The following is a 14504-nucleotide window of genomic DNA, read 5'->3' as shown; positions in this document are numbered from 1 at the left end:
GAAGAAGAAACCTCTTGATAAATGGCAAGAGGTTCACAACCTCATTTGCTGATGGGGAGAGGATGGCAGTGTTGTTCAGCCATGCCCCAATTGCCAAAAGAGTGGATCTTCTACTGTCCATGCAGCTGATGCCCAGTAAAATAGGCAGAGGGGCAGTTAGGATAGTGGCAACAATACCATGATTTTTAATACATATTTGCTATGGGTTCATAACTCCGGGTTATACATTTATAAAAATTATCCTGAATTCCAACCATTGTCAAAATTACAATCATATAATTTGCCTCTTAGTTCTAAAAATGCAGGGACTGGCTTGCAAGGTTCTCCAAATCTTGTTGGACTGTATCTCTCATCAAACAGAAATAGTGAGGAATTGTAGTAATTGACATTCAGAAATTGAAGGACTATACAAGTCCCACTTCAGGCTTTGTGTTCAGAAAAATATCTGTGTACTGCACAAGTGATTACATAAGAAAGTGCATGTTCTTTTAAGAAATATGCAAGTGAAAACCGTTTCCACTGAAGCCTGCTCAACATCATATGTAGAGATTGCATGCAGATACAACTATTTTATTAATTGTATTTGGAATCACTACATCCGCAGTTGCAGAAAAACTCAAACAGGCAACTGACAGATACATTGACTTGAAAACAATTTCTTTCTACTTCATAGAAGAAAATGCTTAATATTTATGTATGTTGTCATATTCAAAACAATCTCAGCTCTACAAAATATTCCAGTATAGTTTTTGTGGCCTCATTAATGTATTAAACATGTAAATGACTACTTGTGAAGTTATTAAAATAAAAGTGTATTCATATTGTAGTTGTTATTATTCTACAAAATGTGAACAAAACATTTAGGTGGCAATACACACAGTAAATTCTCAATGCAGAGAACATCTCTTTATTGAAATATAATGGAGTTTCTTTTTCAATTTGATGTACGTATATTAAATATCCTTGCTTTTATTACATGAAGAGATATTTGGCAGATAATGTATACACACTTCCACATTTTACAGATTTACACTGTACATCATCATCCCACACAGCACATGCCCTTTCACAAGTATACAAACAGTTTTTCCCAGGGGATTTTATAAAAACACACTTGGCCTAGTGCTTTTGGCTGTTGGCAATCTGACACAGAGGAGCATACCAGAAAGATGAGTTCACAAATATACCAGCTGTACTTGGAATGAAAAATGCAGAAACGTGGAAGTGATTTCAGATTAGATTTCAGACTAATAGACTGACATGTAAACATAGACACACACAATGAGAAAATCAGCAATAAAAAAGGATGAACTTGCAAAGCATTGACATTCAATAGTGGCCAGAACCACTGTCAAGCTTTCATTACAAAGAACATTTCCCTCTACTTGTTCCCACTTTCCTTTTAATATAGACAGGAAGGCATAGGGGGGGAAAGGCTGAAGATCACTCATTTTGGAGGTTTCTGTAAGAACATCTTGTGACACGTGTGTGTGTCAAACCATTCTGACATTCAAAGTCATGTCTGCAGGGACATCCTCCATCCACACCTGTACACAATATAGAGAGGTCTGCCTGGAAATAGCCTTCAAATTACACCTACAAAATTTGGGATAAATCATGCCACTGTTTGTAATCATGACAGCATGTGAAACATTTAAATACAGTTCAAGTAAAAAGGCTGGTGATCAAGAGGGCTGGTGGACAGTTGGATAGAGTGAGATCAGGAGTGGGAGTTGTGTGGCCCTCCAAATGTTATTTCACAGCAATTCCCAGCATTCCTCACCATTGTCTAAACTAGCTAGTGTTGATAGGCTTTGGAGATCAACAAGATCTGCAAGGCCGCATAATTCTCACCTGACAAGAGACATGGTTACTTGGGTTTCTGTTCCTGACAGAGATTGCCATTTTCTGAAGAAGACCGACTGGGAGTGGTATTTATGAGTTATATAAAGATTACAAAGAGATAGCATAAGCACCGGCACAGCAACAGATGGGAGTTTGGCAAATTCTATTGACTTTTAACTTGGTATTATCCAGCTGTTTTAAGGCAGGGGTGGGGAATTTTGGTGGCTTTGACACAAACATATCCTCTAGGGCTACAGGACTCCCACCTGTTTTTGGGCAGGACTAGGCAACTATGACTCTACAGATGTTGATGGACTTCAGCTCCGTTCAACCCTAGGCAATTTAGCCAACAGTGAAGGATCATGGAAGTTGAAGTCTAATATATGGAAGGGCCACACTCATAAGGGTTATTGTTGATTGCCAAAGATTACAAATTTTAAAAATAACTTTATTGTAACACCAGAAACTGGAGTTCTGAAAAGTTTAGTAATCCATCTGTCATCATGGTAAAGGTTTATTCTTAAGTATGTGATGAACTTCTTATTTACCCAACCCATGATCAGGTCAGTAAGCTTCCCTTAAATTCCTTGTACCATATATAACATATGGCCGTGTTCTAGAAGTATTCTCTCCTGATGTTTCACCTGCATCTATGGCAGGCATTCTCAGAGGTTATAAGGTCTGTTGGGAATTAGGAAAATTGGGTTTCTAACAGATCTCACAACCTCTGAGGATGCCTGCATAGATGCAGGCAAAATGTCAGGAGAGAATACTTTGAGAACATAGCCATGCACCCCAAAAAACATACAACAACCCAGTGATTTTGGCCATGAAAGCCTTCTACAATACATATATAATATATGTAGCAGGCTACTTTTTGCATCTGAGCAAATGTTTATAGCCAGCAACTATTTGAATAGCCATTCTCCGATCTAATTATTTCTTTTGATACTCTTGCTTGCCATGAAAGCAGGCTTGCTATGAAAGCAGGAGGCATGTTCATTAACCTACAGCTCTATTAGCAGAGAGGTTTCACTCTGTAATTTGGGGAACTTCCCATTACCTGCCAAAATCTGCATAAAACACATGTGAATAAATGCATTTGATTCATGGCCTCAGAATCTATTATTATTTATCATTATGTTTATTTATACTCTTATTTTTCTCTCCATAAGGACACTCAAAGCGTCTCTGGGAAGGGAATGGGATTATTTAAAAGGTCATGATATTGAGGAAGTAACTTTTTTGTAACACTTATGCATTGTATGTATATATAAATATTGCCTTGGCATTATTCCTGCAGTTGCCTAGGACACAGCAAAGTCCAACAAGAGTTGCTATGCTAATCTTTGCAATGTTAACTTTGTTCAAATCATGCCCTGCCTTTTATGTAGTAACACAGACATTCTCTTTCTCCAGCCAGAATCAACCCTTACTAAGAATGTGCCAGAATTTAGATTCTCAACTGCCCTTTAGACCATAAGCTTTGTTTGTTCTTGTGGGTGGAGAGGGGAAAAAATACCACTTTTCTGCTGACTCCTTAGTTATACATTTAAACACACCCACCCTCACTCCTGGTTATGCAGAGATGAAAGTCACATAATGGAAGGGAAACAAACAATGAATGCCACCACTTTGGAATAAATTCTCTTAATTCCTCTTTCTTCCTGGGTGAGCTTCAATAAAGCATAATAGGGCCAGATTTGGTAAAAAGGTAACAGAACTGGAAGGCAGTTTGGCAATGGCTCTATTCCTGACCAGTCAAAAATACTAATGAGCGATGTGTAGGCTATGTGAACACTACTGGAACAACATTAACCATCTGAGTAGAAACACAGAAAAATAAAAGGAAAGAAAAGGCAGACAAACACTATACAGAAACTGTTTTAGCTACACATAATATTAATTAGAATATATATAACATTAAGAAAAGCAATAGAAACACACCTTTCTAAAGCCATGCCATTTTCTGAATTTGCTGAAACACGAAATGCTCTTCACAACTCATCACTTGCTTATATGCCAAAATGCATGGAGCAGAAATATTAAAATAGTAGGATATTGTCAAAAAGTACTTCACATCTAATCTTATTTTTCATACATAAAATCATATAATACCATCAAACCCTCCATCATATCCTTTGCACTATCAGAACTTTGTGGGATTAAGAACTAATTTTCTTATCCCCAAGGGTAGGTTAAATTCTGACTGCCATTATATGCAACATGGGTCCTGGATCTATATAGAATATTGGAGATAATCTTGGTTAAGCATGTGTAAATTACACTAATTTCCAGAAGTAGTTATTTACTACTTATTCAGAAGCAATATACAGTGATAAGTACCCCAGTTAAGTGTGTACAGGATAACTACTTTACTAATCAATGATACCAGCAGAGGAAGGGAGACCCAACTGTAGAAGAATAAATTAATACCACTGGGCTCACTCCATAGGGACAGAAGAGGAGAGATGATTCCCTTTTTTGTTTTCCTTTTGGACAATTTTTCTCAAAGGGAGGGAACATGGTATATACATTAGCTTGAGTGTACATTCCCCTTAACTACTACTAGTAGACCATGGGAGGAAGCTCACTATGAACCTTATCCTGGCCCAGACTATAGAATCACATGGAAGCTGAGATCTTCCCATGATATCATTCCTGTTTTTCCCTTTTGTCTCTACCAACACTGGAAAGGAACAAAGAGGACAATTGGAGATGGTCATGAAAGCTTGGGGGGTATCATCTGAAGCCAAATCTTCCCCTTCTGGAGAGGTATGGGACACGCTTTCTGTTTTCTGGGAATAGCAATCAAAGATATCCTAGATTATAAGATGGGACTTGTGTTGCTAACTTACAACGTTCCCATTTCTTCAATGGGTTTTGTCTAGTTTGAACTGACATTTGGGTTTGATCAAAGTGATTTGAGCTATAGGTGGAACGTAGACTTCACACACGTATTTCCAAGGAAGCTTTTACAGTTAATAAAATTATTTTGCATGTCAAATTTGTAAACATAGACAGGAGTGCATAAAGAAATGCATTATATTATATTATATCTCAAATAATATAAAAACATCTATACCTATACATATTATATGTATAGAGTTATCTTGTATTTTATATAATAGAAAATCAATATATATATATACCTATACATTGCATATTGTTTATAATATACATTGTTTTTATTATGTCTGAGTAATTTGGAGGAGTAAGAAGAAATGTTTAGACGAAGACCTGTTTTTCCTGAAACAACCACAGGAAGCTGCCTTAAACCAGGTTAGGCTATTTGTGCATCTACACTCATATTGCCTGCACTGATGCCCATTCCTAAGGCCTCAGATTTCCATCCCCAACCCCAACCCCCCTAAAACATGTTCCTTTTGACTGAGGAAGCCAGAGATTCATGGGGGGAAAGTGAGATATAAATAAAGTGATTTATGGATTAAGCCTGAGATCTTTTGCACTTCAACCCAATGTTCTGCCATTAAAATATGGTCTATACCAGTGGTTCTCGACCAGTGGGTTTCCAGGTGTTTTGGCATACAGCGCTCAGAAATCCCAACCAGTTTACCAGCTGTTAAGATTACTGGGAGCTGAAGGCCAAAACATCTGGGGACCCACAGGTTGAGAACCACTGGTCTATACTCAATGGCAATTATTGCCATTAATAGGATTAAAGAGTGTAGGATAGGGTTGCTGTGTTTCTTATATTAGTGATATCAAGAGGGAGATAATTGTAGACATATACGAGATTATTAGCAATCAGGAAAAGGGTTTCTTTTTCTCCCTCAGATAAGCATTTATGAAAATGCCAGCCATGACAGACATTTATGACAAATATGGTTCAAGATTAATTCCATGTCAATCTCTTCTGTCTGATTTCCCTACTGACACAAACAAAATTGGTCAAATACAGTGGGACCAGTGCCAAAGTAAATACAGATTTTCTTGAAAAATAATGGAGGGAGAGGTTTCCTTCTGCTTTAAAGTTTAAGTCTGGTTAAAAAGAAGGGTGGAGAAATAGAATGTTTTCACACAAATTGGGCAGCAAAACTAACTAAAAGCACCACCTCAGCAAAATTAGAAAGTGCTATGTTAGGAATTATTAAGAAAGGGACAAAAATGTTCAAACAGCAGACCTAGTAACATAGACCTTTACACCAAAAAAATTGACAAGTTCTTTAAAGCACAGGAGAAGGATTAAATTGCGGTGAGAGAGACACTCTGCTTCCTACGAAGTATTTCTCTGCACCATTTACCATCAACTGTGAAGTGGGCAGCTGGACACACCTGACTGTACCCAGCCATTTGCAGTTCAACTAATCCTGGGAAGAGGGCTGTAAGTGAAAAGGAAAGAAACCAGAGGAATTTGTATAAAAGAAAGAATAGAGGAATGCTGCATTCTACAGCCAGAGAAGAGCAGAAAGTCCATTGTTATTTTTTTTCTTCCTTGTCAGAAGCAACTTGAGAGACTGCAAGTCACTTCTGGTGTGAGAGAATTGGGGGTCTGCAAAGGCGTTGCCCAGGGGATACCGAGATGTTTTACCATCATGTGGGAGGCTTCTCTCATGTCCTCACATGGGAAGCTGGAACTGACAGATGGGAGCTCACTCCATCTCGCTGATTCAAACCACCGACCTTCAGTTCAGCCAGCACAAGGGTTTAACCCATTGTGCCACCATGGCTCCTGTCAATTGGAATGAGGGATGGGGACAGGAACAACATACCATTTAGTGTGCTACATGTATCTATTGTCTCTTTATTGTAACTTTAATATTAGGCAATTTATTAAAATTGATCAAAAAGACAGAAAAAAGTATTGAGAGATATGCCCAGCAGAAGACTATGAACAAGGATCGATGTGACCATCTGACTAATCACTGCTGGAAAATGAAATGGTCAACTGAAAGCAGGAACAGTTTTATCCATTGCTTATATTCTTCTATTCATAAAGAGCAGAGGCAGAAATAGCAGAAGAGGGAGAATTGTTCAAGAATTGCTAGTAAACATAGAGCAGTGCTTCCTGCTGTGTTTCCTGCCTGATAGGATCAAACATTATTAATATGAACATCGAGCCTGGGCTTTGACAGTGCGGTTGGTGACCAGAGAGACAGGAAATCTAGAAAAAAAGGAATTATGGCTGCTTTGTTTGACTTTGAACTGAAATGCTGATTTGTCCACCACTTCTTTAAGAAGTAGCATAGCAGCTTTCGGAATACTTCCTGTGCTTTGTCCCTATGGGTGTTCAGAGTTTCTTCAAAACATTGACACAAGAACGTGATGTGAGTGCACGTATGCATTTTAGGCATGCAGTAAGTTTGCAAAGAATATGGATTTTAAAAAAACACAAGTGACTTAAAAGTAAGAGAACCTACTCTAATCTGGCCTCATCCAGATATGCTGATTGAGGGTTGCCAAATGTTACAATTATTATGCAAGCACCCCCTGCTGAATTCTGCTTCTACACACCCATCAATGGGATAGGAGCCCTGTCCCTCATTTGGCAACCTAGCTGTATGGTATCTCCCATCATAGCCAGGAAGGTAGAGGAAGGTAGATACTACACATCTGGAGGCTGAGGAAGGTAGATACTACACATCTGTTGGGTGAGCTGTGGTGGCACAATGAGTTAAACCTTTGTGCCGGCTGAACTGCTGACCTGAAGGTCGGCAGTTTGAATCCACAAGGTGGGATGAGCTCCCATCTGTCAGGTCCAGCTTCCCATGGGGGACATGAGAGAAGCCTCCCACAGGGTGGTAACACATCCGGGCATCCCCTGGGCAACGTCTCTGCAGATGGCCAGTTCTCGCATACCAGAAGCAACTTGCAGTTTCTCAAGTCGCTTCTGACATGATAAAAAAAAATCTGTTGGGCACCAAACTGAGAAAATCTGAGATGAGATGTAAATGATAAAAGAACCAGTTTACCATCCCATGCTGTCTAGAACTCTTAAAAATAAAAACAATCACAGGGACAGAGCTTCTCCTTTGTGTTTTGAAAGGACACAATTTAATCAAAGTGCAGTTATATAATAAACATGGAAGTCCCCCCAACAAAACTCAATACAATCAAATTTCTTTACTAAAACAGGTTTTAGAGGAGAATTGTAATTTTTACTTTCTGGGGAAGGGGAATAAAAAACAATTTTGGGGGAGGGGTGGATGGTCACCCCTTTGCTTCTGAAGGGGGCTCAAATATCAGGAAAAAGACCTTGAAGGTCACTATGGCCTGAAGATCACATAATTTCCTGTTCTGATTTAGAACCAGCCATACAGGGTGTGCTGATTGCAATGCCAAAGAAGTCAAAAATGAAAATATCGACACAGAAAAATAACCATTTCTTAACAATGTAATTAGGCATGTCAGTGGAGTGGGGGTCAGATGGGAAGTACTCCTATCAATGATAATGTCAGTTGAACATAATTCAGAATGTAAAACAAAATTGAGCTGTGCCACTATTTGTCTGCATTGGTAACAGGAAAAAATGCATTTTTGAGGGCAACTGATTGGTGACAATAAAGGAAATAAATGTTTCATCATCACATTTCAACCTTCGTTTCCTCTAGAGTACATTTTAAGGCTCTATCCATCATATTTACCTTATAGTGGATACATTAACCAGTGGCTTTCTCTCACACATTTTAACTGATTACATATTGTGGAAAACAAAGGTCCCTTCCACACAGCTCTTGATCCTGGAATACCGAGGCAGAAAATCCCACAATATCTGCTTTGAACTGGATTATCTGAGTCCACACTCAGATAATGTGGGATTTTCTGCCTTGATATTCTGGGATATAGGGCTGTGTGGAAGGGCCCATAGACGCAGATTTACTTCAAGACTCTGCTCTGAAACATATAAAGTTGGGGGAAAGTGTCATATGGGTACATTAATTTAAAAATTTCACAACATATTGGTAGATGGGACACTCAACTTCTGTCAAAAGAAAATGGCAAAGGGGTGGATTAGAAGGGTCAGCAAATCAGGACCACAATCCAAAACTTACTAAAGCAGAACTTGGGAAAGGTGCCTTTTCTACTAATCCCCCAGACCAGAGCAACTTTTCCATTTTCTCAACTAGGACCCTTCCACTCAGCCTTATATCCCAGAATACCAAGGCAGAAAACCCCACAATATTTGCTTTGAACTGGGTTATCTGAATCCACTCTCAGATATTGTGGGATTTTCTGCCTTGATATTCTGGGATATAGGGCTGAGTGGAAGGGCCCCTAGATAGGTGAGCTGTGACATTTAAAGCAAGCCGAAATATGAGGTGCAAACACTGGATGTGTTCACTGACTTAGGAGGACCAGTGGGGAGTTTCCTAATGATAATTAAAGCACATTAAAATGCAAACATATATTTAGTTTATGGAAAAGTATAATAGCATTTATTTTGTATCACTGGGCTACCAGACTAAACAAGTCGTTATTCTGATGCAATCACGTGATTCCTATGTTCTTAGAGAGCTCTGTGTCAAGTGGAAGGAATATGAGTGTTGGCATTCCTTCAAAGGATTAAACACAGCCACGCTTCCCCCACAGAAAATGTAGCTAGTACTAAGGATGAGAAAACTTTTATCTACATCTTGCACAAATATAAGACAGAGAAATATCCATCTGGGCAACAGTAACATTGCAGAAGGGATTAAGACAGTGTTTCTCAACCTTCCTAATGCCGTGACCCCTTAATACAATTCTTCATGTTGTGGTGACCCCAAACCATAACATTATTTTTCTTGCTACTTCATAACTGTAATTTTCCTACTGTTATGAATCGTAATGTAAATATCTGATATACAGGATGCATTTTCATTCACTGGACCAAATTTGGCACAAATACCTGATACATCCAAATTCGAATACTGGTGGGGTTGGGGGAGATTGATTTTGTGATTTGGGAGTTGTAGTTGCTGGGGTTTATAGTTAATGTACATTCAAAGAGCATTGTGAACTCAACCAACGATGGAATTGAACCAAACTTGGCACACAGAACTCCCATGACCTACAGAAAATACTGGAAGGTTTTGGTGGGCATTTACCTTTAGGTTTGGAGTTGTAGTTCACCTACATCTAGAGTGCGCTGTGAATCCAAACAACAATGGATCTGGACCAAACTTGGCACAAATACTCAATATGCCCAAATGTAAACACTGGTGGAGTTTGGGGAAAATAGACCTTGACATTTGGGAGTCGTAGTTGTTGGGATTTATAGTTCACCTACAATCAAAGAGCATTCTGAAGCCCACCAACAATAGAATTGGGCCAAACTTGGCACACAGAACTCTCATAACCAACAGATAACACTATATTTTCTGACTGATGGCCTTTGGCGACCCCTCTGACACCCCCTCGTGACCCCCCAGGGGTCCTAACCCCCAGGTTGAGAAACACTGGATTAAGAAGTTATATGTAACAAGAAGAGCAAGAATCTGAACTATAGTTGAGAAATACTTTTAAAAACAGCCAATGAGGACAAAATCATTGATTCTCAGAAGATCTTCAATGCTGCAGAATCTGGAGGCAAGAAAGTATGGCTGGCATTCAATTCCTCTTTTCTTCCTTGTTTTAACATGAAAAACATCCTTTTGTACCTCTCCTTTGTAATGGGATTCATGCTCCACATTAATCCAAAACTCATCTTCCTTTCTGCAGGGGAAGTTTATTGTTTTTCCCCCTCTGCCTATTTTACAAGAAAGTTGGGAGGCAACAACAACCCATGATAACATCCCCTCTGTTTATCTGTTTCCAGTGTAAGTTGAACTTCTCTTATTGTGCAGATTGTATGCACAATTTACGACTTAACAAAAATATCCAAGGTGTTTCAAAATGATGGATCCATTTTCAAAGCAATATATTTCACAATGGCAACATGTTATACTTACACAAAAAATTACAAACCATTGAATGAGTTATCAAGTTACCAAGCTGTACTAATCATTTTGAGTGAGAAACAAATCTAAAAAATAATTTCACGAATTGAGAATATCTCATTAGGTCTTATGTGGCAGGGTCACCATCTTGCAAATAATTGTGGCCAGAGGCTATTTGTGGGCTGGGAGAGGCATCTAGCTGCAATTATGGGAACTCAGTGCCCCACCTTTTCAAGTAGCAAGACCTTCATTCCTGGTTGCAGAGATACAGAGATTTCAAATCAGGTCCATAGTTTTGAAACATTTTGCGTAAGTAATCCCAACTGTTCATTTTTATGTCACTGCTGAAAAAGGCTTGCTTGAAAGTGAACAGCATAGCTTAAGCAAAATTGGTTTGGCCATATCATACATAATGCCTGGACAATGAAAGGATTTATATTAGTAATCAGACATCTGCATCTAAGCCATAGGCAATCATCTGCTTAGATCATGTGTGTTATCCAGCTGCATTTCAAATATTATGTGTTCAAGAGGTTCAAACGTTCTTTCTTTCTTTTTGTCCTTAGGACTGCTAAACCCTCTTCTACCAATTCATATTACAACTTTTTCTCTTCCCTGCTTTCCATGCACAATTTTCCATTCATTTAGGAAGGACGGAGAGTCGTGGCCAAAGAGACAAGGCTGGTCTTCTTGAAGCATGAGTCACACACCCCAAAGAAGATGGATATACATGTCTTTGGTTGTTCTTTGTACACTTTCTTCACCTTATCTAAAACCTCTGCCCACTTTCATTGCCTACATTGTGTCAAGGAATTACCCAACACAACACTTTCAATATGAATACTGAGCATTATTAGATTCTGAGAAAGTAACACAATAATAAAATAGTGAGATTTTGTCCTGCTTTGGAGCTGGTGCTTAATTTTCCTTCAAAAGCTTAGTTATGGCTCTGGATTCTTCAGTGGTTACATAGAGGAAGGAAGCAGACGAAACACCACATCAATATAAATGGACAGTGCATGTCAAAAGCATGGTTTACAGCTGGCGATTGATCACCACTCCCCCATCCATACAAAGGCTTCAGATTTTTAGAAGTATTGCATAAGGTCTCCTTATGGCAAAGAGCAGGATAAAAAGTTCCTCGTCTCCAAATGAAAGAAAATCTGTAGAAAGGCCGAATTCAATGTCCGGCATTGGTTATAACATAGTTTTGCAATTTAAAGTTGGGCTAATATTAAAAGCTATGAGACTCACAGATGTTGCCACTGTCCAAAAATGGGGGAACAACTGAAATGAGCAATTAAACTTATATTAACATTAAGACATTAAAATGTATACTGAAAAGCTATCTTAGTATGATTCATATCGAAGATCTAATTCATAAAAAGGTAGCCATCTTACAAATCCCTCTGCAATGAATGAACTCACTTTCTCCTCTATTTGCTTATCTCATTTCTATTTTTCAGAATCACCATAGCTCACAGCTGATGAAAAAACACTTAGTCTGACAGTCTGTGAAACGATTGCCCTGAAGTATGCTACTTCTGCCTAGTTCAAGTAATCCTGTGTTGTCTAAGTGGAGTAGAAGTATTACAGCAATGAATCTACTTCCAGAGTTTATGGGACAGTTGAGAATGATGTCTCTCCCCTTTTCAAAGCAATCTCTAAGGACACCAGGCTAAATAGAAGAAGAAGAAAATACAGTCACCCAATTTATACACTAAATGGAGTGGCAGTTTGTCACTCTCTTCTAAGTGCTACAGTTATTTCTTTTAGGACCTCATCACAAAGGTCCATGGATTCACCACACATCATGGTGATACAATTACTATTACCAAATTGAAATAGAGACAACTCTTTTTCTGTATTATAATTTTACAGAAAATCAAATTTACCCTGGAAAGCATGCCTTGCCTTGAAAACATGTTTATTATTGGGTTTTTAATTTGATTTTTTTCAATTAGTAGTATGGTTGTGAAGGTGCAAAATTTATTTTAATCTTAAATGTGATTTAGCTGCAAGTATCAGTCTAAACTCCCAACCCAAATAATCATTAAAAGAAAGCACGAAAACTAATGTTACGTACACTCATGCAGGTAATTCTGCATCTTCTTATACACATTAAGACTAGCATATATTGTCAAGAAATGGCTTGATGGCTCTATTTATATCAGCTCAATTCAAAATAGTGATATTATTTGGTGGCTTCCATATACAGAGTGAACATTACAAGGTTAAACTAGCAGAATAGTTTTCATGCTGCGATTTATTTAAGTTTGCATATGGCCAAATGGTATTTAGGTGTTACAATGTCTTTAACCCCTCTGCCTATTATGAAACAAAGCATTCACACTGTCCTTGAGACTGCAGAATGGCTGAGAAATACATTTTCCCACATGGAAACAATCTCCGCGAAGGGAACTTGTTATATATGAAACCACCATGACTGGCTTTCAACAACAATTTTTTAAAAAATCATTTGGAAAGAAGCAACTTGTAAGGTGCACAATTCACAGAATTCTCACCTTAGTGTAACACAGGTGAAATCAATAAGACTCCACTAGTTTAACTGATCATTGGGATGTCCTTTTGCTCTATCATAGAAAAGACAACATATATAGTTTGTAATGGATTAACAACTCACTTCAAACATTAACTGAATGCATAAGGTGGTATGAGGGAATGAGAATGGCCATGGCTGTTTGTTCTCCATCTGATAACATATTTTCATCCCTTTTCACAAGAGTAGATCTGAAGTAGGAACTGCCATGCAATGACTTTTATGTGCATAGACATATTTGTGAGTTTTCAGCTTCATATAGGAGAATAATAGGTGGTGGGCTCCAAATCATCAGACATTCCCTAAATATATGGCTGATTGGGGATAGGAGTTGATCAGACGTGTGAAGCTAGATGTGGATCTAGCAGATATAGCTCAGAGCCTGGAAAAGTTATTTTTGTGGAGTACAACTCCTCCAGGGGCTAAAATGCTAAAGTAATGTTTCTAAGATCTGGGGAATATTTGAAGTGGACTTAAATCTATTTTCTCATCTTCTGCCATAGATATTTCATTTTGAGAATAGGACTACTGCAACCTTCCATGATCTGAAAATCTGAAACCTTTGCCTATCCACCCAGGAGATCTGACACTTGGAAAGAGAGGAAAACAAATTGTAAATGGCTTTTTATCCACAATCCATCCCAAGTTACATCAACACTTGGGTTCTGGTGTCAGGGAGTCGAAGTCCAACCAAACCTCCACAGACCAGAACTGTAGAAGCCAAAAGAATAGGAATCGATTTGGCGATGACAACAAAAGAACCAAATATTAAATTCCCAAGAACAGCTGCTGCTTTGCATAATGCATTTAGGAAGCCAAAGCCCGTTGCCCTGAAAGAGAAAGAGATGGAGAAAGAAGAGTTAACATGGGTAGGAAGAAGTAAACTAGGAAAGAAAAGCATAGTGAAGAGAGCAACTATATGGTAGTTTAAAAGTCATTTCTGAAAATGCCTAACACATGTAGAAACTGTACTTAAAATAATGCAATATGCCTTCTGAAAAAATTACCCCCTAAAACAATAATTTATCTGGAGGAGATAAATTCTTTTTTTTTTTCAAAGGCAGTTTGGAAACAAAGAGTCTTGTGGGAATTATTGAAATGGAGCCAAATGACTATAGATTTGACACCATAACCTTCCTGAATGAAAAAAACAAACACCTTCACTTATTATCATGTTCCCCAACACACCATGCCTGGGGATTGAGATTGGTCTAAATAAA

At 38.3% G+C, this 14504-nt stretch overlaps 1 protein-coding gene across 1 annotated transcript in view; it reads right to left on the bottom strand.

The window, feature by feature from the left end:
* Nucleotides 1–891: 891 nt before the first annotated feature.
* SV2C (synaptic vesicle glycoprotein 2C) overlaps nt 892–14504 on the bottom strand; it is a 121390-nt gene continuing 107777 nt past the window's right edge. Inside the window, exon 13 of the mRNA XM_060761641.2 lies at nt 892–14114. Coding sequence (XP_060617624.2) covers nt 13931–14114 — 184 coding nt within the window. The 3' untranslated portion in view covers nt 892–13930. The remainder of the gene's footprint in view (nt 14115–14504) is intronic.

This window comes from Anolis sagrei, chromosome 2, assembly GCF_037176765.1.
Source record: "Anolis sagrei isolate rAnoSag1 chromosome 2, rAnoSag1.mat, whole genome shotgun sequence".
Lineage (NCBI taxonomy): Eukaryota > Metazoa > Chordata > Lepidosauria > Squamata > Dactyloidae > Anolis > Anolis sagrei.
This window is presented reverse-complemented; position numbering and strand designations above follow the sequence as displayed.